Source organism: Rattus rattus, chromosome 15 (genome assembly GCF_011064425.1).
Source record: "Rattus rattus isolate New Zealand chromosome 15, Rrattus_CSIRO_v1, whole genome shotgun sequence".
Taxonomy (NCBI): Eukaryota; Metazoa; Chordata; class Mammalia; order Rodentia; family Muridae; genus Rattus; species Rattus rattus.
The window spans coordinates 31533413-31556916 of record NC_046168.1 but is presented as its reverse complement, the minus strand read 5'-3'; the positions used below and the strand labels follow the sequence as shown (position 1 = coordinate 31556916).

Here is a 23504-nt window from a genome sequence, read left to right as displayed (position 1 = left end):
TTAAATACCTCTTCTCCCAGCCTCTCGGGGTCGAACTCCACTGCCCCTGCGTGGGATACGAGTCTCGACCCCAGTGCACTGGTTGCTATCGATAAACCTCATGTGATTACAACAAGGACGGTCTTGTGTGAGTTCTTGGGGGGTTGTGTCATCCCGAGACTTGAGTGAGGGTCTCCCCACTCCGGGGGTCTTTCATTTGGGGGCTCGTCCGGGATGGGTGACCACCCTTGTCTCCAAAGACCCACTTGGAGGTGAGATAGCATCTGTGTCTTTGTCTGTGTCTGTGTTTTGTGCCGGCTAAACTCTGGGTCTGTATTTGCTACTCTGGGTCTGTATTTGCTCGGCAGTTCTGGAGTTCTGGTTTCACAGTCACTCCCATCTCGGGCTGAAAGGGAGGCTCGTGTCTCAGGAGAGAAGCGAGTGTGAGCGGTAGACGTGCCTGGGGCTCACTGATTGCACTGCCCTGGGAGACATCCCAGGAGGTGAGGAGGGACCCCAGGGACGCCTGGGAGATTCCCATCTGGGTGCTTGTGAGGATTCAGTGATTCTCCTGGATTGGAGAAAAGACCTGCCCTCCTGGCCATTTGTATTTCCAGAGTGGTTTTTGTCTGTGTGTCTTAGGTCTTTGTTTTGTGTTACCACTAGATTGAACACACAACTTGTCAGTTGAGATTCTGGTTAGAAAAGAGGAGTGATATGGAATCCACTCCCCTTCATCTATTTTTGGTGAGCTCATGGAAGCTCCCATCTGAATCAGTTCGGTTTTGTGGTGATCTTGCGGCGGCCACTTGTCTTTTGTTTTTGTGCGCACTTCTGTTTTTTTTTTTTTTGTTTTTTTTTGTTTTTTTTGTTTTTTTTTTTTTTTTTTTTTGTTAATAGCTGTTACAGGAAATATAGAATCCTACTAGAGGCCAAAAAAAAAAAAAAAAAAAAAAAAAAAGTTCCAGACACGGATGGAAGGCCCTCACTTCTGCCTGTTGGATTCAATATGCCTGAAGGTAGGGAGTGCTCCGGGTCTGCCCCCAGGCTCCAAGGGTGGGTCTCCGAGGGGCTGGAAAATGCCCCACCAATCTGGCTAAGATAAGAAAAAGATATGAAGAGAAAGTTACAGAAATTTAAAGGGTTAAGAAGTTAGAGAGCTAAAGAGAGATAAAGGACAAGAGAGGAACATATACTGGCCACAGTAGTTAGGGAACCTAAGAAGACAGTACCTGACAACAGAAAAGAATTCCTGGCTAAAGATTAGTGTGCCTAATACAAAGAAAAAGGACACTGGGTCAGAGACTGCCCCAGAAAGAACAAGAGGGGCCACTGGAGAGCCTCTTGGTCCTAGAGTGCTGGCTATACGCAGAGATAGAAGAAAAGCCTGCCCAGTTGTTTTATGGATACAGAGACCCAACGCTCTGTGCTCCTATGCCCCAGTGGGCCAGTATCCAAAGACCTTGGGTACAGGGGGCTATTGGCAACAAACAATACTTATGGACTACCCGAAGAACAGTGGACCTTGGCGTGGGCCGGGTAACCCACTAGCTCATGGTCATCCCTGACTGCCCCTATCCCTTGCTCATGAAAAATTTGCTCTCCAAGATGGCTTGCGTGGGCTAAAATGGCTGGGTGAGGCCATGTGTATGCATATCTGCAGACTGTGTATGTGGAGCTAAAGACTGTCTCAGTGCACCAGTACCTGATGCTGAGAGATGTGTGGCTTAGTGCTGTTCTGCCTAGAACCCATCACTCCTGCCAGCCAGGCACTAACAACTGTCACCCAATCCAGGGTGATAGAGTGGCTGATATTTTGCCTCTGAATAGAACGTTCCGAAAGATGGGACCACTGGTCAGCTCCCATAGACTAGATTCTCCACCGGTTGGGGGCAATCTGGTCACCTTGCTGCCCAATCCTGACCTGGAGCCACCATAGCATGAGTATCAAGTATTGGCAGAAGCCAATGGGTGGAAAAAAAGACCTCTGCAACTGGCTGATTGATCCCTGCTGAAAGCCAAGGCTACCTTGTCTACTGATGGAAACAGTTTTCTTCATAAAGGTCAGAGATAAGTACATGCTACAATGAAGGACAACACAAATGTCATCTGGGATGGAAAAACCTCTACCCCCCAGCACATCAGTGCCACAGACGCCTTACCATCTCTTGGATGCCCTGATGAAGCCAACAACTGTAAGTATTATTCATTGCCTAGGACATCAGGAAGGAAGAGATTCAGTGACATGGGACAGTAACAAAACAGATAAAGTGGCTCGGGGAATGGCTATGCAGGAGCCTATCCTGGTTACAGGCCTACAAGAGACAGCCACTGGGAACTGGGATTAGACTAAGGGATGGCCTCACTTAGAATGTACAACAGAAGAAAAGGCCCAAATTGCTTATCTCCTAGTGTTTGTAGATACCTTTCCAGGAATAGATAAAAGCTTTCCTCACCAAACAAGATACGGCCTCGATAGTCATCCAGAAGATACTGGAAGAAATCTTCCCCTGATTTGGAATGCCCAAGGTAATCTGGTCAGACAATGGCCCTACTTTCGTTGCAGAGGTAAGCCAGGGTGTGGCCAAGTATTTACAGGTCGATTAAAAATTACATTATATCTACAGACCTCAAAGTTCAAGACAGAATAAATAGATAAAGCTCTAAAAGAGACCCTGACCAAATTAACCATGGAGACTGGCGCAGACTGGGTGATACTCCTTCCCTCTTGTTCTCTTCAGAGCAAGAAATCTCCCTTCTAGATTCAGCCTAACCTCCTTTGAGATCTTATATGGGGCCTCAGCTCCTCTGACTGTATTAGATGATGTTACTGAGCCAACATGTCATAGTAATAATGATTTGTATACCAGGCTAAAAGACCTACAGATGATACAGAAAGAAATCTGCTCACAGCTGGCAGCAGCCTATGCCCCGGGGACCCCCGAGACATCTCATCAGTTCCAGGTCAGAGACTGCAGCTACACACAATGACATGGAGCCCAGACACTCAGGCCTCGCTGGAAAGGACCGTACCTGGTGCTGCTGACCACCCTGACAGCTGTCAAGTCTCAGCCTTCACCAGCCACATACTAGCCGTTGGGGCTGAGAGCTGGGACCTAGAGAGACACTCAGATCTTCAAAAAGCTCCCTAGACTTACACATCAGAGATGGTTCGAGAGCTGGTTTAGTAGATCTCCTTAGATGACTACTCTGATATCTTCCCTTATGGGACCCTTCTTAATTTTGCTTCTGTTTTCGATTATAGGTCCCTGTGTGTTAAATAAGCTAGTTACCTTTATTAAAAAAAGATGAGTACTATTCAGATTTTGATGTTACGTCAACAATATCATGTTTTACAAGGTTAAAAAAAAACAATATTATAAAGATACAAAAATTTAGTTCTAAGAATAGAACTAGCCACAAGAAGAAGTGGGGAATGAAAGATAAAAGTTTTAAAGTTGCCCCCCTAGACATAAAGTTTAGAGCAGAAAAAGAAAACAGGTTAGGCCCCAGAATTGTATGTTCCAAGAAGCCTCTCCTAGGGCTATAGAATAGATAATTACATTGGCCAGCTCAACAGCTTTCTCCCAGAAACTAGCTGACCATAAATCTTAGAGAACAATCTTTTTTTGTTTGTTTGTTCTTTTTTTTTTTTTCGGAGCTGGGGATCGAACCCAGGGCCTTGCGCTTCCTAGGCAAGCGCTCTACCACTGAGCTAAATCCCCAACCCCCGAGAACAATCTTGAGAAGCAGGAAACAACTTCTCCTAGGAACTAGCGGACCATGAAGTTAAACAATCTGAGAAGTAGGAGACAGCTTCTCCTAGGAAACAATCTTGGGGGACAGAGAGTTCTTCCTTGTGATTTTTCACTGTTATTCTACACACTTTCCAATGACGCCATCCCTGCCCCCTCGAGTTGTGGTTTCTCCCTTTAAATACCTCTTCTCCCAGCCTCTCGGGGTCGAACTCCACTGCCCCTGCGTGGGATACGAGTCTCAACCCCAGTGCACTGGTTGCTATTGATAAACCTCATGTGATTACAACAAGGACGGTCTTGTGTGAGTTCTTGGGGGGTTGAGTCATCCCGAGACTTGAGTGAGGGTCTCCCCACTCTGGGGGTCTTTCAAATGTGCCCACAGATTTTGACAGAGCTCTAACCTAGTTCCTCCTGTATTCATCAACTGACAGTCTGGCACCTGGATAGTGAAGCCCGTTTTCCAGCCGTGGCAAACTGTGCACTCATCCACCCTAGGAATGTCTACACAGCAATGTAAAAACAGAGCTGAAAAGACTCTGAGTTGAATTCCTTCACGGGAAAAAAAGCAGTAGCAAGTGTCTCCTGCTCGTAACCCTCCCACTCCCACTGGCTTTCCTAATGGATCTGAATTGAGTGGCTAATCTTTGCCTGCTAGAGGAGGGTACGTGCTAGGTCAGTCCCCTCAAATGAGAGGCTCGGGAACGTGCACAAAAATGAAAGTCATCTGGTTACGCTAGAATGTAAAACAAGTTCATAAAGCTTTGCAGTGAACCGCAAAACAGCTATCTCCACTGAACAGTGCATTTTGGGCTGAAGCTGATGTATGCTCTTCTAACCAAAGAGCAAGCTAATGGCAGGCTTGCCTAGAAATTGTCCTTCCAAAGCATTGTTGTAGGACACAGACACTCTGACTGCTGAGACAAACTGAATGGACATTTAGAATGGGCTTTGGAGGGGTTTTAGCCATCCGGTTGATATTTGAGTCCCTTTTTGCAGTAAAGTACCTGAACCTGAGAATCTGCCTCAGTCTCAGATTTCTAAGGCTCTTCAGTCAGAGTGGATAAGCCAAGACCCAGGGCAGGATAGGAAACATGGCCCCGTCTTCCCAGCTCGTCTGCACAATCACAATGGGCGATGACCCACCGGATCTGATTGAAGCAAAGCCCGGGACTCAGATAAGAGGCATTAGGAAGACTGCTTCCCTGTGAACTGTGAGGTGAGCCTGAAGTTAGTGACAGCCTGAGGGAAGGGACTGACACTGGAACAGACACCTCGCAGAAGTGAAAGACAGAGAGAGACTGGATTTTCGGGGTTATGTCACAGTCTCTCTGGACCTAGCCAGGCATAGTGACCCACACTTGAAATCATACCCACTGCTTAGGAGACTATGGTTAAAGGGTTGTAAATTCAAAACCAGATTGGGCTACATAAGACACTGTCTTTAAAAAGAAAAAAGAAAAAAGGGAAAAGTCCAGGCTAGAGAGATGAGCCACTGGTTGCTCTTCCAGAGGACCTGGGTTCAATTCCCAACACCCACATGGGAGCCCACAACTGCCCGCAACTCTAGTTGCCAGGGATCTGATATGCTCACAGAGACACAGCCTGGAAAAATCATCAATGTGCATTTCACAAATACAAAAATAAGTCATTAAAATAAGTTTTAAAAGCTTTTGGGGAAAGTCCACCTGCACTAGCTCTTAGAAACCAATCTGAAAAAGAAAAACCATGGCAAATCAGAAGAGCTGCCGCTTGGTGAAGACTAGAGGCAGGCAGGCAGCCTCTGTGCTGCTTCTCCCCTGTCTCCAGCTGACTGGATTTGTGCCGCCCCTCACTTGCTCACTGTGACTCACATGAAGACACAAAGGAGGGTTGGACAGGGCCAGTGCATGAAGGGGTTGAAGCACAAGCACGAGGACTTATGACCCGAAACTCTCAAGTTCAAGTGTGAGGGTGCACGCCTGGAACCCCAGTGAGACAGTGGAGGCAGGCAGACCTCAGGGCCTTGACAGACACAGAGGGTAGCTGGAACTCTCAAGAGTGCATGCGTGCGTGTGTGTGTGTGTGTGTGTGTGTGTGTGTGCGCGCTCATGTGTACTGTAACACGATAGAAGATTCCCAATATTCACCTCTAAAATCTACATATGCCCTCTCAAGTAGCACACTACAAACATGCATGCACACACAGAATAAAATATATAAATAAAAGATACAAAGAGAATCACTCTGGAAACTTGAGTGAAAAAAAAATCACTTGACAAAAAAAAAAAGAACAAACCATTATTCTCATAAGCACAATACGTGACTTATTCAATCTTTAAGATTCTGGCATCCGGGGCTGGAGAGATGGCTCAGCGGTTAAGAGCACCCGACTGCTCTTCCAGAGGTCCTGAGTTCAATTCCCAGCAACCACATGGTGGCTCACAACCATCTGTAAGGAGATCCGATGCCCTCTTCTGATGTATCTGAAGACAGCAACAGTGTACTCATATATAATAAATAAATCTTTAAAAAAAAAAAAAAAAGATTCTGGCATCCATACCTGTCCAGAACTTAGAGGAAAAAGTTAGAGCCAAAAGACCAGAGAGAAGCAGGAGACGGGGTGGGGACCGCCTGAACACTCTGAGCTGCACGCCAACATGCACTGTCGGTCAGCTTCTACACCCACTCAGGTGTGTCCACCCTTCTGAAACTGTCTTCCCATCTCCTTAAGTGTATAAACCATGGGAGGAAAATAATTTAATTCCAAATGACTTTCTCAACCGCTATTATAGATGTGAAGTAGTCCTAACCACAACATTACCTTGTTAGACTGTTTTACTGTTTTCATATCTGAGGTCTCAGGAACTAACACAACAGCAAACACTATAAAATAGACTGTGTTATGTTGCGAATTCTACAATTTTCCAAAAGTCAAAACACTGAATAAAAATAGAAGTCAGGAAAGGGAAAGGGAGGCATCAATGCCGTCTTGATTCGTAAGTCCACTGGTTTTAATGGATTCTCTTGATGGCAAAATAATGACATTTTGGCGTTCTGAACAATGTACTTGGAAGCACCTCTATTCTTTAGAAAACACACAGTCCTGGGGCACGAGGCATGAGGAGTAGAAAGACAGAACAGACAGCTCCTTTTACGGATACCCCAGTTTTGGAGGGTTTCTATCACTGCAATGAAACACTACAGCCAGAAAGCACATTGGGGAGGAAGGTTGTCTGGCTTACTCTTCCAGTTTATGGTCCATCATTGGAGGAAGCCAGGCAGAAACTCAAGCATGGCTGGAAGCTGGAGGTGGGGGCTGATGCAGAGACCACGGAGGAGTGCTGATAACTGGCTTGCTTCTCTTGGCTTGCTCTTAGATCCAGGACCACCAGCCCAAGGATGACTCCACCCACAATGGGCTGGGCCTGCCCTCACTGATGCTAGCTGAGAAAATGCCTTCCCTGGAGGTGGTTCCTCACCTGAGGCTCCTCCCCTCTAATGACTGTACCATGTGTCAGGTAGACACATAAGCCAGCCAGTACACCAGGTACTGGTCTACTCTGGGCCATACCTGTATTCACAACTGCATCCACCATCCCCTGGACTGTTTTACCAACTCATCAGTTCCTCTTCAGCAGCAGGTGAAGGTCTATCCCTGACTCTCTGCTTCCGAGGATATCCTGCACTGAGGCAGAGGGCCAAAGCTAGCCTCCTTGTGAAATCTGCTCAATGGAGGCCTGACTGGCAGACTTCACAACTGCTACTGTGTCTCTCTCTGCCCGCCTTGTGAGACAAGCTGGCAGTTCCGCTCTTTTCTATTTATCTTTAATTCAGCAAAAGCAGAAAAAAAAGCTCTATGTTAACTTAGGCCCAGGACCTCTCTGTCCTGGTTTGGGTATCAAGTGGCCCCTCAGAAGGGCTCACGTATTGCAGGATTGGTCCCTAGGTAGTGGCACTAATTTGGAAACATCTGGGAACTTTAGGCAGCAAGTCCTCCAGGTGGAAGAAGTAGGTTAGTGGGGCACAGGCCCTTGAAAGCTACTCCTAGTTCTCCATCTTCTATCCTGCCGTCTCCCATCTGCAGTGGGGTGAACAGCTTTTCCACATCCTCCACTGTCAGGATGGTCAGCCTCACCACCGGCCCAGGACCTAAGTGGCAAGGACTCAGTCTGGAACCTTCTGAAACCATGAGCCAAAATGTTATTTCCTGAAGTTGCTCCTTGGGTTTTTGACGACAGCCACAGTCCGCTAACCAGCACCTCAGTTCTCTGGTCTAGTCAGACATTCAAGCTGATGCCTAACACCAACAGATGCAGTAAATTCAAACACAAAGGGGGCGGGGACAGAGGGGCTGCGTGTCCCTGGCCACACATAGAAATTCTCAATACTTACCAGTCTAGATAAAGCTTTGGACCCCGCATAGATTACGCCCACGAATAGCACTGAAGCAGGAAGCCACGTCAAAACATCAGATCTAAAGGAAGGAAAAATCGAAAACGCTTTTACTACTTCATGCTGGAGAAGACCCCATCCCGACCCCCCAGGCAACGATTCCTTCCACCAAGGTTGTCTAAATATCCTGGGGGTGGGGATGTTAAGTGATAGGTTCTCCTTACCCACAGAGAGAACATGAGCAAATGAAACCATTCAACGCACAGCTGTCATATGACATCTACTCGGCGCTCAAGAACACCCCCAAACTGAACACGGATAGGCCTTGCTGCTGCTCAGGGAGAGGACGCAGCTGATCTCCTTCAGTGTGGTAGGCGATTGATTTCAAGTATGCCAATAGTTTTGGGTTTTCTTATAGAATGTTTACCTAAGATGTTTCGCACACTTCCAAGGAATTACAATTTTGAACCAAAAAAAATTAGAAAAAGGGCTTTTAAATAATAAATCTTAGAACTTCAACACGGTGGTCATATTCTGGCTTCTTCAGACTCTAACCTAGAATTTTAGAGATCCTCGAGGGCTTTGAAAGGCACATTTCTTTGGCTCGGCTTGACCATACCAGGAACTGAGTTTTCATGATAGTCTAGAATTGTGTTCTCCTCAAAAACAGTAAGTAAGCTACGTGTGGTAGCACACGCCTTTAATGCCAAGCGCTTGGGAGACAATCAGGCAGGTCTTTATGAGCTGGAGGCCGGCCTGGGCTGCATCATGAGCTCCAGGTCAGCCAGAGCTGCACACTGAAATCTTAGCTAAAACAAAACAAAGACAAAACCCAAGAAAACCCATAAAGAGCTGAGCTGGACACAGGGCGCCCTTCGTGGGGCTGCCACTCGCTGCCTTTCACTGAGGTTGTAAGTGAAGCCTCTCTGCTACTTGAGGTTCCCAGTCAGCCTCAAAACTAGTAAAAATGGGGGTTGGGCATTTAGCTCAGTGGTAGAGCGCTTGCTTAGCAAGCACAAGGCCCTGGGTTCGGTCCCCAGCTCCGAAAAAAAGAAAAAGAAAAAAAAAACTAGTAAAAATGAGTGAAGCTGTTTGAGCAGTAGACAGCATAGCCATCCCACCACATTCAGTGAACACTACTGGGGCATGGCATATTCACAGAGTCCTCCCTTTTACTGTCTGTCCAGGACAGCAGTCTACCCACGGTCACACTCAGACCTAGCACAGCAATGTTCCCAGGCTCTGGGATGGCCTCCAAATCTTACTGACTAATACCACTTACTTCAGCAAATGCTTATAGCGACTTATTTTTTTATTTTTTTTTTTTGTTCTTTTTTTTTCGGAGCTGGGGACCAAACCCAGGGCCTTGCGCTTCCTAGGCAAGCGCTCTACCACTGAGCTAAATCCCCAACCCTTATAGCGACTTATAAAGTTCTAGTACTCACTGTGAACAGAGGCCTCACAGCACTTAGTGAGCATGTACAGCCAATCAGGAGCCATGTTACATGTTCTCCATGCTAATTTTTTTTAAAAAATGTATGGTCTTTAGTATGTTAGAATGCTGTTTGTGTAGTACCTGCACAGGCCAGAAGAGGGCAGTAGATCCCCCAAGACTGGAGTTACAAAAGGTTGAGTGGACAGGTGGGTGTTGGGAGTCCAATCCAGGTGTCTGGACCCGAAGCCAGTGTGCCTAACCTCTGAGCCTTTCCAGCCCCATGCTACAGTGCTTAAGATCCACACAATAAGGGCTATGGAGAAGGCTCAGTTAGCAAACCTGAGGATCTGAGTAAGATCCCCAGGACCCATGGGGAATCTGGGTGTGGTAATGCACACCTGTATTCCCAGCACAGGAGGACCCTTGGGGCTGACTCTGAGAGCTCCAGGTCCAGTGAGAGCCCTATCTCAAAGAAATATGAAGCTGTCTGACTTAACCATGGTTAACGCTGTCAACTGAACACTTCAATTTTATGACACGGGAAAGCCACCCCCATCTGTCCATTCTATTTGACGCTTCCAGCCAATTACACACATATCCGTAAGAAAGTGCTCCCCTCTCAGATACTAAGGAGCATCCTAGTGGGACACTGCAGAAAGGCTCTCTCACCTGTGCCCTTGCACGAAGTATGTGATCGCTTTTCTTTTTGACTTTACAGGGACCACAGTTAGGAGACTGTACGCGTCTTACGAGAGTTTTTGAACTTTGGACATTTAACATTGTTGAGACTGTGCTAGGCCACGGAGACTTTTGAAGTTGGACTGAATGCATTTCTGCGTTATGATACGGTTAGCAGACTATGGGGCCAGGGAGTGGAATGAATGAAAATGGCCCCCAGAGGCTCTCCAGGAGTGGTGCTACTAGGAGGTGTAGCCTTGTTGGAGTGGGTTTGTCCTGGGTGGAGAAAAGTGTGGCACTAGGAGTGGAGCTCTGAGGTTTTTGATGCTAAAGCCAAGCCCAGAGTCACTGTCACTTCCTGCTGACTTCCAGTCTGGATGTAGAACTCTCAGCTACTTCTCTAGAACCATGTCTGCCCGTGTGCCATCATGCTTCCTGTCATGATGAATAATCCTCTGAACATGGGAGCCAGCCACAATTAAATGTTTTCCTTTAAGAGCTGACACGGTCATGGTGTCTCTTCACAACAATAAAACCTATACTAAGACACCTTAGTCCCAGTAATGTCTCAGTGCCTTCTTGGATCACCTGTCCTATTCAATATCCAACACATTAGTATAAAATGGATTTTGTACTATAATCTCTGAGTGTTTGAGTATTCAAGATAGGCTAGACCAACCTAAAGTAAACTCTATGTTTAGTTTATGTATATTGAACGCTTGCTTGCTTTTGCTCTTGTTTTGAGATGGGCTCTCAGTCCACAATGGCCTTGAACTTACTATTTAGCCAAGGCTGACTCTGAATTCCTGCTCCTCCTACATTCACCTCCCAGACCTCAGTACCACAGGTATGCCCTACCATGCCTTGTTTGAATTTTCTACTTATAAAACAATATACAAATATGGGGTGTCCTTGAGAACAGAGCCTTTCTCAGGGAGCTAGGGCTCTGGAAAACTCAACAGCCACTGGAGTGGTTTAATAAGAATGGCCCCCATAAACTCACGTTATTTGAGTTTAACCCTCAGCTGCTTCTCCAGCGCCGTGTCTGCCTACATGCCACCATGCTTTCTACCATGATGATAATGGACTAAACCCCTGAAACTGTAAGCCAGCCCCGATTAAGTGCATTCTTTTATAAGAGTTGCTATGGTAATGGTGTCTCTTCACAGCTAAAACAGCGTACAATAACTTTCTGATTCTTGTCTCTAAAGTTTAAAGAACAAAATTCAAGAGGCCAGAGAGAGCTGAGGTCAAAGTTCACTTCCCAGCATCTAGATCAGGTAGCTCATGACCGCCTATGACTCTAGCTCCAAAGGTTCCCATTCGCTGTCTGGCCCCCAAGGTTACCTACACACATGTAACATACACTCACATAAGTAAAAATTAAAATAAAATAGTGAAATTCATGAACCACAAAGGATCAGCTGTGGAAAGAAATGTATTAAAGATTCATAGGTAAGAGCTTAAGCAGTTGGGGAAGAGGAAGAGGAAGAGGAAAAGAGAACGCTCCCATAGAACAGGAGAGGTCCCAAAAATAAGGTTCCTTTCAAGGTGCTAGTCTGGGCTTAAAAAGGACTTCTGGCAGAAACTGGCATGAAGTACGGTGAGGATGCACTGTTAGCCCAGGTGGCCCATCCCGGTGTCCAGGGGCCTCCTCTCAGTGTCACAGGGCCACTAAGGCTTCTATTCAGAACACAACTGAGAAAAATGCCTCCATCAGACTGGGCTGAAGGCCAGCCTGTAGGGCACCTTCTTAACTACTGATTGAGATGAGAGGGCCCAGTCCATTGTGTGTGGGGTCATCCCTGGATTGATGGCCCTGGTTCTATGAGAAAGCAGGCTGAGCAATCCCCGAGGAGCAAGGCAGTAAGCAGCATCCCTCGGTGGGCTCGGCACCAGCCTCTGCCTTCCAGGCCCCTGCCTGCTTGACTTGTTTTGGTGATGGACTGCAGTGTGGAAGTATAAGCCAAGTAAACCCTTTCCTCCCCAGCTTGCTTTTGATCACGGTATTTCATCCCAGCGATAGGAACCCTAAGTAAGACAAGGAGAGAACACAGAGACGGGAACCACACTGACTTCTGACATCCTCAGACCCGTTGCTTTGGGATCCCTGGCCTACTTGACCAGCTCCTCAGTTCCGTTCTCATCAAAGGTTGTCAAATCCGACAGATGCACACGACCTCAAGTCACTTTCCTACTGAACAGCTGGTAAACACGGCTCTGAAGTCAGGTCTACCCAGCTCTAAGTTTTCAGCCATGCCTTAGCTCTTGACCCACACAACCCTCATGCTCTAATGGAAGACCAGGCTTCAGACAGGTAAGCTGCAAGCACAGTGAGAGTTTTGTATCCGGTAAAAAAACTACCAGGACTGTACTGTCCATCACTACCGGCCCTGCCTGAAGTAACAGGCATCTGTATCCCCAACCTAACGGTGAGCAGAGAGAAGAGCACGCCATCCCCATCCTCATGGGCCAGGAGAGAGTACAGATGGTGTCCCTTCTCTTGTGACTCAGGTCACAAGGATCAAAGGCAACAGGACACAACCCACAGCAGGCCATGCTCCAAATGTGCAATGCTCAGCGCGAGCCAGCCGCTGGCTTGACTGCAGCAGGCCCAGGGCTGTGGAATGTAAGGTCGGTGAAGTCCCAGACCTCCACACTGGAGTCCCTCTGAAAATAAACACGGGAAACCCCTGCTGAGTTACAGACTCCATGAGTAAGTGTCTGCACTGGCTGAGGATGTGAGAACATGAAAACAGCATGTTGTCTCATAAGCTCCTCAACGTCACATTTCCCATGGCAGAAAGCCACACCCAACCTACTGACGACTGACTTGCCTTAATGATAATTGAACAATGTCGTATGGTTGGAGACTTGGGTCAATCTTGCATTGTTTACTATGCCAGGCTGTATAGCTGAATACATTATTTTCTCATGTGCGTGATGGTTTCATGATACTCGAGGTAAGTGCCCAGAAGTGCTGTTCAAAGGCATAGACCCTGAAGTTCACACTGGTTACAAAATCACTTTGTAGAGGAATCACATTGATCTGGCCATCTTTGAAGGCCTAACCCTGAGTCTAGGAACCAAAGGCCTGAACATTAGTAGAGGAGGCGACTTCTAATTCGTCAGGTTGTGGCATCTGAGCCTTTTACGTCAGTCAATTATTTCCTTACCTCATTTGCCCACAAAGGAAACAAAATAGAATTAAAGTCTGTGGTGGTCCTGACAGGGTCCCAGCATCTGGGCCTCTGGGGAACTGCTGAGCCAGTGTGAGCTCATGTGCACCACGGTTGCCTGCACACGTATGTGTTTGCATGAAGGTAGAGGACCAACTCCTGACTGGAGGGACTGCAGGTACCGTCACTTTGAAGTATCTCTTGCCAAGGAGTCTGGTTTGGAAACTGCCACTCTGTCATGCCCCTGAAGGGACTGAAAGCCCAGACCGTGCATCGCACTTGAATCACAGGCCCGTTCTCCATCTGCACGTGCACGTATTCATAATAAGACTGTCGTTATGGAGATGAAGCTTAATTAAATTAAATCACTTGTTTTTTATTTTTTTTTTTGGTTCTTTTTTTTTTCAGAGCTGGGGATCGAACCCAGGGCCTTGCGCTTCCTAGGCAAGCGCTCTAACCACTGAGCTAAATCCCCAACCCCACTTGTTTTTTTAAATAGAGCATGACTTATTGAGAGAACATCTGCTTTCTGCAAACACTCTGCAGTGTTTTGTTATGGGTGCCTAGAGGGCTCCTCAAATGGAATTCTCAAGAATTCTGCATTCTGTTGACATCTAGTGGGCATAAAGTCACTTCCAAACATGAAAGGAAAGAGCAGAAGACAGTTGGCTGTCACTGCCTAAAACATTAACGCCCCACCACTGTAAGTCAGTACTTGCTGTACGGGAGAAAGGACCTCAGCATAGCCCTTTCTATCTTGTGTATGTATACATGTGTACATGTTTGTGTGTGTGCACATGGTGTGCATGTGCATGTAGAGGCCAGAGGTCAACCTCAAATGTCTTCATCAGTTGTTCAGCACCTTATTTTTTTTGAGATAGGGTCTCTCACCAAAGCTGGATTTCACGGATTCTGCTAGACTAGCTGACCAGTGAGCCACCTTATCTCTCTCTCTCTCTCTCTCTCTCTCTCTCTCTCTCTCTCTCTCTCTCTCTCTCACACACACACACACACACACACACACACACACACACACACACACACACACACACACACACTAGGGCTTACAGGCAAGCAATAACTTTAAGGACTCAATTGTCTGCCAGCTCCTTCTGGGTACATGGGAGAGTTTGGAGGGAAGAAAGCAAGGAAGCAAATGGTGTAACTAAATTATAATCTCAAAAAAAAACAATAAAAGAAAAATTTTAAATAAAAAATAATTTAAGAATTGAAAAAGCCGTGTATTGCTTTCTGTGCACTCTCTCTGCTTCCTGCTCGCAGACCAAGATGTGAGCTCTCGGCTGTTCCTGCTGTCAGGCCTCGGCTCAGCCATCATGGGCCCTGACCCTGTGGACTGTTAAACTGCCCTCCCAAACCCTTCCTTCTGTAAGTTGTTTTGGTCCTCGAGTTTTATCACAGCAAAAGGAAAGTAACGGACACATTGGAACTATTCTTAACTATTCTATAAATAGAAAACTTAATAAAATTTCCAAGAATATTTAAACCTGCACCAGTAAGTTATCTGTAACGATCCTTAGATCTAAAATAAAGGTAAATTAACAAGGCATTGCAACTTGTAGGTCTCTAGTAACTTTAATACCACATTCCTCACACTATTCAAGATTTGTCTCATTATAAAGTCATTGAACCTCAGGTCGGTTTCCTGGTGCAATACATTACACATTTAAAGCAAGTGTGCGTGAACCACGGGTCAGTCACACACACACTGTTGTACCTTAGACTGCTGTTGATCTCCACCCAGCCCAGTTTCCATGACATGTGAAGCAGAAGTCCACCAATGAATGTCTGCCACCTGGAAAGGATGAATGTCGAGATGAGTAACTCCAGGCCTACAGAGTCCAGCTCTATCCAGTCATGATGGGCCTGCTGATGCCACTAATACATACTTCCAACCCTTCCCCTCTTCTCTCCCATTCTCCCTCAGACGACTCCAGTGCTCCAGTAAGCTGGCATTCTTACTCACCTGCTCCACTTCTAGACATTTCCTGAACAACCTCATTCACAGCCCATAGATATGGGTGACTTCCAGGGCCCCATTCTTACCCAGCTCTACCCTGAAATCCCGTAAGCTCCCAATTATGTCATATGCAAAATGCCACCATAAACATGGCCAACCATGAGCCTACCGTCCTTACAGCCAGCTGAGATGTGGTCTCAATCGTCCTAACCCTTCCTTGGCTACTTGGCAAAGTCCTGGTGATTGTATTTAGCCCATAGGATCCACATCCAAGGCCCCCTCCCTAGCTGCTGTTGTCCTTCTTGTACCTGGTCCCTAGCTTAGTCCTATAATGAGCCCCCATGGTTGTCCCCGCCATTCATTTTCTATCTTGTGTCATTTTTTCTCTAAGCTGCTAATTAAATCATGCCTTTCACTTGTTTTGAAAATTGTTGATTCCTCCTCAGCCCCTCCACAGCCACATACACCCTAGGGCCATGAAGCTCAGTAGAGACACCGTGCTCTTAGCTAGACAGTCAGGGACAGTATAGGTTAGCAACACTCCTTCCTCTCCTATTATGTAAAACGCATCAAAATGTCAAACGAGCCAGGCGTGGTGGGAGAGACCTGTAATCCCAACTCTTCGGAGGCTGAATAGGAGGGTTGTGAGGGAACGGAAAGATGGCTTAGCACACTTGGCAGAAACACTCACACGCACTTATAAAAACAAACCTTAAAAGGGGCCGGGGAATTGGGAACTCAAGGCCAACTCTTGGAGGTGACAGTTCCAAGTACTCTTCAGTGAAGTTTCTTGTCCATATTCTGGGGCTCCAAGCAATACTCAGCTCCTGGAGCCACCACAAATGCAGTAAATCCCCACCGATCCCTTTACCAGAAGCATCCATGAAGGAGTCACAGTTTTCGAAGCCATCCATGTATCTCAGAGATTCATGGTGGGTCCAAGGATCCCTCAGCCCTCATGTAGCTAATCTCTCCCTGATGGTTTCTAATGGTGACCTTTCTATGTCCTACTGCCTGCATATGGAAGTTGTAATTACTATCATATCATCATGGCTGTGTTCACATCCATGTCCAGGGGTCACGTCTGACAGCAATCTCTCAGGACTCTCAGTTTAGACACCTTTACATTTTATGATTCATCCACACGTTTTAGAGCCTTAAGTTTAGTCACAGATGACATGAGGAACCTCACCTCAGAAGTGACTATAACACACCCATGTGCTGTGGTGTTATCCCAAGAACCCCTGGCCTCCAGGACAAAGTCTCTCATGTGTGACTCAAAACCTTCTGACTTAGGCCAGTCCCTCCCCAGGATAAACTCTCTCTCCCTGCCTTGGGGGATTCCCAAAGCACACATCATGCAACCTCAAATGTGCCAGGCCAATTTCCCTTCTTGGAAGCTGTTAGCACTGCCCACGTTCTCCATGATATGACCCATCTCCTAATGCAGTAGAAGACAAACTGGTCAGTAGCAAGACCTAGTGTTTCAGTGGTCTAGCTAAGAACAGGCCAACTAGAACAGGCCTTCCGAATCAGCCTGGTCTAGAGCAGAGGTCTAAACCTGGTCAGTTTCCCCGCCAAAGAGACATGTAGTAGTGCTTGGAGACTCTTTGAAAATATATATATAATTTTATGTGCATGGGTGTTTTTGTCTTCATGTCTGTACACCACATATGTGCAGTGCCTATGGAGGCAAGGAATGGGTGTCAGATCCTCTGGAATTGGAATTACAGACAGTTATGAGGTACCACGTAGATGCTAGAAACTGAACCGTGCTAGGGTCTTTCATAAGGAGCAGCTAGTGCTCTTCACTGTGGAGCCATTTCTCCATCCCCCCCAACACATTTCTAAAGAGAAGCATGATGGATGTGTTCTATACATGACCAAACAGCATAATGCCTAAAAAAGTCAACAGCTCTTCTCCCTAAAGAATTAACAAAAGAATACTCCAGAAAAAGACCATAAAAGACTAACTATATATTGTTTTAAGGATCCAAAGGCAGGGGCTGGAGAGATGGCTCAGCGGTTAAGAGCACTGACTGCTCTTCCAGAGGGCCTGAGTTCAATTCCCAGCAACCACATGGTGGCTCACAACCATCTGTAATAGGATCCGATGGCCCTCTTCTGGTAGCTACAGTGTATTCATATACATAAAATAAATACATTTTTAAAAACAAGGATCCAAAGGCAAAGGGAAGAGTTGCACAATCAATGAGTGTCTTGTAAGTTGGATAACTGTAAATGTAACTTTTATTTTCCTGTAGTAACTGTCATCTGAGAGGCTTACTGCCCCCATCTGTTAGCCTAGGCCTAGTCCTGGAAGCTTCTAGCCTCCATACAATCTTATCCAGGCCTAGAAGGTTTTCAGCCTCTGAGACTCACTGCTGAATAAGCTCACCCTTTCTTGTCCTTTGTGAACTCCGGCTGCTTGGTTCAACTCAGCTGCTCTGGCTCAAACTCCTCTCCAAGATGACTGATTCAATCTGGCTTCTCTCTTGGCCTCTTACTGAATTGCTCTGCTCCACCTCACAGTAACTTTGGGTCCTTTTCATTCTCTGGCTCCTTCTATCTTCATTCGTGTCTAGCTTGTTGTTTCTCTGCAACCTGTCTATAACTGTCACGGTAAAACTGCTCCCTCGGCTTCCTCCTCCTCCTCCTCTTCCTCCTCCTCCTCCTCTTCCTCCCCCCTCCTTCTCCTCTTCCTCCTCCTTCTCTGCCTCCCTCTCCTCCTCCTCCTCCTCTCTCTCTCCCCCTCCCTCCCTCCCTCATTCCCTCCTTCCCTCCCTCTGCACCGCATATCCTATTCTCTTAAATCTTTCTGATTTGTCATTTTGTCTGCCACTCAATTAGGCATCACTTTCAAGCATGGTGCTTCCTTCTACAAGCTAAGAAATTAAAAGGTAATTTTAAACAATTAAAAACAAATTTAAAAAAATGTTCCACTAGACATAGTGATCATGTGTTAGTACTTTTTTCTTTTTCTTTTTCTTTTTTCTTTTATTTGGGGTCAGGAATGGTACAAAAGAGGGGCCAGAAGAGAGCATCAGAATCCCTGGACCTGAAGTTACAAATGGTCTCAAGCTACCTGATGCTGGGAGCCAAGTTCTGGTCCTCACAAACACCCTTACCCATTAAGCCATCTTCTCCAGCCCCTAATGGTTATATTCTTAAAATGTAAAAAACAAACTGAAATCAGGCCTGGGGGCTGAGGCCTGTGATCCCAGCTACTGGGAAGGCTGAGGCAAGATAGCAGATTCAAAGCGTGTCTGGGCTACAGAGTGAGTTGAAATCCAGCCTTTGTTTTAAAAGCAAATTTTTAAGGGCAGATGATATAGCTAAGCAATACAGCAAAGCCCTAGCAGATTTGAATCCTAGGCTCAGTCTCCAGTACCAAGACTAAAAATGCACCAAAAAAATTAGAAAACTGCTAAACCCACAGTGAAAATAAGTGGAAAAAAGGCACAAATAGAAAATTCACTGAAAAGAGGTCAGAACAGAGAAGCACAGAAAATCATCCGCCTTTAGGAATTAGCTACACTGTGAAACAAACAAAAAAAAATATATTGTTATTTGATCATGAAATTTGCAGAAAGGAAAATAATAGGAGTCATAGTTTGGATATGAATGCGGGGCTAAAAGGTAAACTGAGGCTGGAGAAATGGCTCAGCAACCAGGGGCACTCACCAGGCTCCTGGGGTTCCGTTCCTAGTACCCACATGGCAACTCACAATGGGATGTAACTCTAGCTCCAAGAGACCCAATACCCTCTTCTGAACTCTGGGGGCACCAAGAACATAGTATACATACATACATACACACACACACACACACACACACACACACACACACACACACACACACACAGGAAAAGCAGTCATACTCATAAAACAAATCAGATTTTTTTTAAAAACTGGTAAAGTATTTTTTAAAATTGATTTATTGCCAGGCAGTGGTGGCACACTCCTTTAATCCCAGCACTCAAGAGGCAGTGGCAGGCAGATCTCTGTGAGTTTGAGGCCAGTCTGTTCTAAGACAGCCAGAACTATGTAGAGAGACCTTATCTCCAGATGGAAAAAGAAAGAGAGAGAGAGAGAGAGAGAGAGAGAGAGAGAGAGAGAGAGAGAGAGAGCGCGCAATTAAGCGCACACGAGCTAAAAAAGCTCTTTTGTCAGATTTAAGTGGGAATATCCAAGAAGACATTCAGTATGTCTGGAGCCTTTGTGCTTCCTGAATGGGACGTGATTCAACACAAACTGACAAATGGAAGGACTACAGTATCTGCCATTGATGATGAGGCTGTGTAGTTACTAAAACTCTCAAAGAACATTTTAAGGCACTGTTCGAACATTTCCTACAAACACACACGAAGTCTACTAAAGGTATCTGCCCTGGAAACTAGAGAGCTGGCTCAGTAATTAAGAGCACAGTCTGCTCCTGCAGAGAACCAGGGTTCAGTTCCCTGCAGCCATGTGAAAGCTCACAACTGCCTGTAACTCCAGCTACAATGCCCTCTTCTGGCCTCTATAGGCCCTTCATTTCTGTGTCACGCACATATACACAGAAACATACAAATTTTAAAGAACAAAATCTGAGGAAAAAAAAAAGATACTCACCCTTGGAATAAGGTAGGGTAGGTAAATTTCAGGACAGACAGGACATACTGAAAAACAAATACCAGATTAATGGACATTCTGAATGACACAGAACTGATAAAGTATATAATATTACTATTGAAGAAATCATGACTGGCAAAAGAACGACCTTCCAAGTCATACTGAAGAGCAACTCGGCTGAAGTAAGTTTGTATTTTTGTTTTGTTATCGTTTGCTTGTTTGCTCTTAAGACAGGATCTTTGTCTGTAGCCCAAGCTGGCCTAAAACTTGTTATGCAATCCAGGCTCCCAGTAATCCTTTGGCCTTGGCCTCCCAAGTGCCAGAATTTCAGGTATGTGCCTCCATGCCCTAATTCAATCTGTATTTATATTCTTTCTTTTTAAACGTTGTGTATGATCTGTTGATATAATGAATGAGTGCGTTCATCTATGCAAGTGTGGGTGCAGACACAACCACGTGTGGAGGTGTTAGTTTGCCTCCTGCCTCGCTTGTCATGTGCTCTGGTTATCCACCATTGCTATGCCAGGCTGACTGAGCCAGGAGCTCTGGTAGCCTTCTCCTCCGCTCCCTGTCTTGATGCAGGAGCGTAGACACACACTATTACATCAGGCTTTTACGTGGGTCCCAGAGATCTGAACGCAGGCCCTCACACGGAAGAGGAAGCACTTACCCGAGTATCTCCCAGCCTTCCTGGTGACCTGGACAGTGGATGATAGCTATCTTTTCTGGGAGATGTATGGCTTCTAACAAGCTTAGGATCTCTTCTCTGTTTTTAATTTCTTTTCCAGCTGAGGTCAATAGTCCCCGCTGTCTATAGATGGCCCCATGAACATGGGCAGTGGCAAAGGCATACTATAGGTGTTTACTCTTTTTCCTTCTGCCAATCTGAAAGCCTGTAGTAAGGCTATCAATTCAGCTTTCTGGGCCGAAGACCCTTCCGGTAGGCTGCTAGACCAAACAGTTTGGTGGTCTCGTGGTCGTCTACCACTGCTGCCCCTGCCACCCTTCTACTTTCTGCAACGTAGCTGCTCCCATCTGTGAACCAGGTCACCTGAGCATCTAGAAGGGGTTGTCTTGCAGGTCCTTCCTGACTCCGGTCTCTCCTGCCAGGATGTCCTGACAGGAATGGACCACCTCAGTCACTGTATCGGGCAGCAAGGTGGCAGGGTTCAGGGTCGCCAGGGCCGAACTGGATTTGGTCTCCATTCATTAGCAAACTGATAGTCTGTCATGCAGGCATGAGACAGCCATCAATCCGGGGGCTGCCTGACTATGCTCTCCAGAGCATGTGCGGCCATGACGGTCAGTCTCTGCCCCACAGTCAATCTGTCAGCATCTTTTACTAACAGAGCTACTGCAGCCACAGCCCTGAAGCATGCAGGCCACCCCCTAGCTACCAGGTCCAGTTTCTTTGAGAGATAAGCCACTGCCACCAGTCGCTTCCAGGGACTCAGGGACTGTGTCAACCGTCCCCCCCCCCCACTCCTTTTCTTTCATCTACATAAATGTGAATGGTTTGGTCACATCTGGTAGTGCTAGGGCAGGGCCTTTTTTATTTCATCAAATGCCAGTTGTTGTCCTTCTCCCCAACAAAAGGGAGACCCTTCCTTAGTCAGAGGGTAGAGGGGGGCGGCTAGGGAGGCAAATCCAGGGATCCAAAGACGGCAGAATCCCAGCATCCCCATCATGGGGCAGAAGGAAGATTTCAGGCCAGCCTGGATTGCATAGCAAGGCCCTGTTTTAGGAGGGTAAACAGGGCTGGTGAAATGTCCCCAGTAAAACCTAACGATCTGAGATCTGAACTGACTCCTGCAAGATGTTCTCTGACCTCCACACGTGCCCCAGTAAGGTAGACCTACAACCACACCACCCACCAGTGAGAGGGAGGGGAGAGGCAGGCAGGCTGGAGAGACTGATCAGCAGTGGGATTTAGCTCAGTGGTAGAGTGCTTGCCTAGCAAGTGCAAGGCCCTGGGTTCAGCCCCCAGCCCAAAAAAAAAAAAAAAAAAAAAAAAAAAAAAAAAAAAAAAAAAAAAAAAGAGCGCTGGCTGCTCTTCCAGAGGATTTTAACACATGGTGGCTCGCAACCATCTGTAACTCCAGCTACAGAGAAACTAATGCCTTCTGGTCTTTGCAGACACTGCATGCACATGCTGACATGCTGCACAGACATAGTAGCAAAACAACCGTACACATAAAATAAAAATAAATCTTAAACTCAAAGCAGGCTCCCACTCCTATCAAAATATGACAGTTTCTGCCTCACCAAGATTTCAAACCACAAAAACAAACAAGCAAGCAAGCAAACAAAACCCTCGGGTATATCGGAAATGCTTAGAATGAAGATAGAGACTTAATGAATCCATCAGTGAGGTAAGGGCTAAGGAATTCATCTTTCCACTGCTCTGGAACTTTGGGTCTTGGGGAAGAAACAAAGGGGCAACTTCTTGTTTTCTGTTTATTTGCGTATATTTGTATTCGTTTACTTGAGACACAGTTTCAAGTATCTCAAGCTGGCCTCAAACTCTTGATGTAGCTGAAAATGACCTTGAACCCGGATCCTCCTACTTCCGCCTCCCAAGGTTTGAGAGTTTAGGTGAGTGCCGCAGATGGAGCTTTGTGCACGCCTCCAGGCCACATCTCCAGCCTCCCAGAAGAGGGTCCTCCCAGTCCAAGACAAAGTTCCGGGAAGTGGACTCAGAGTGCTTCCTCTCAAAGGCTGTTTCCTTGACATTCCCATCCAGACTAGCCAGCCCCCGGCAGCTTCTGGGACGCGGACCGCATGGCTCGCAGCCCATGCGCAGTCGCGCCCGCCCGCCTGCTCACCTTGTTGGTGAGGTGAGAAGCCAGGTAACAGGTGCAAAAGGTGAAGCCGAGCAGGGACCGCCTCAAGTTCATCAGTCAGCTCTCCCGGCTTCCCGGGACCAGGGTGCAGAGCCAAGCCAGCCACCTCAGTCTCTGCCGCCCTGCCACGAGGCTCCGCTCCGCCAATCAGCGGGCCGCTCGCCCGGGCGCCCGCCTCTTTAAAGGGGCTACGCCCGCAAGAGCTCCACGTCGTTGCTGCTGCTGGGAAGTCTTCTGGGTGTCAGTCCCCAGGTCCTCTCTGGCTGCCAGCGGTAGGAAATGGTGGAAGAGAGCCTTCCTTTATGGTTTGAAGAAAAATAGTCATAGCTATTACTGAATAACTGGATGAAAATGCTGTAGGCTTTACCGAAGCCACCACACACCCAGTTTTTACTGTAGTGTTGGAGACCATAACTCATGTCCTCATGCACCTCCTTGGAAAGGGGTGCTTTCCAAATTGATCCCAGTCTACATCGAAATCTTCAAACAGGATGAAACGTGAAGAAGTAAACCCAATGACATATGGATGGAATTTTAGAATACCCTCACCATTTCAAAAGACTTAACAAAATATTTCCTTTTTAGAGGCATGGTTTTTAGTCCCAGCACCTGGGAGATAGAGGCAGGCAGATTCTGTGAGTTCAAGGCCTGCCTGGTTCACACTGTATGT

At 46.6% G+C, this 23504-nt stretch overlaps 1 protein-coding gene across 1 annotated transcript in view; it reads right to left on the bottom strand.

Moving 5' to 3' along the window:
- Tmem241 (transmembrane protein 241) overlaps positions 1-22946 on the bottom strand; it is a 108091-nt gene extending 85145 nt beyond the window's left edge. The window contains exons 1-4 of the mRNA XM_032886111.1: positions 22817-22946; positions 19992-20038; positions 15136-15213; positions 8109-8190 (exon numbers count right to left, since the gene is read on the bottom strand). Of these exons, the coding sequence (XP_032742002.1) occupies positions 8109-8190; positions 15136-15213; positions 19992-20038; positions 22817-22888 (279 nt within the window). The 5' untranslated portion in view covers positions 22889-22946. The remainder of the gene's footprint in view (positions 1-8108; positions 8191-15135; positions 15214-19991; positions 20039-22816) is intronic.
- Between the last annotated feature and the right edge of the window lie 558 nt (positions 22947-23504).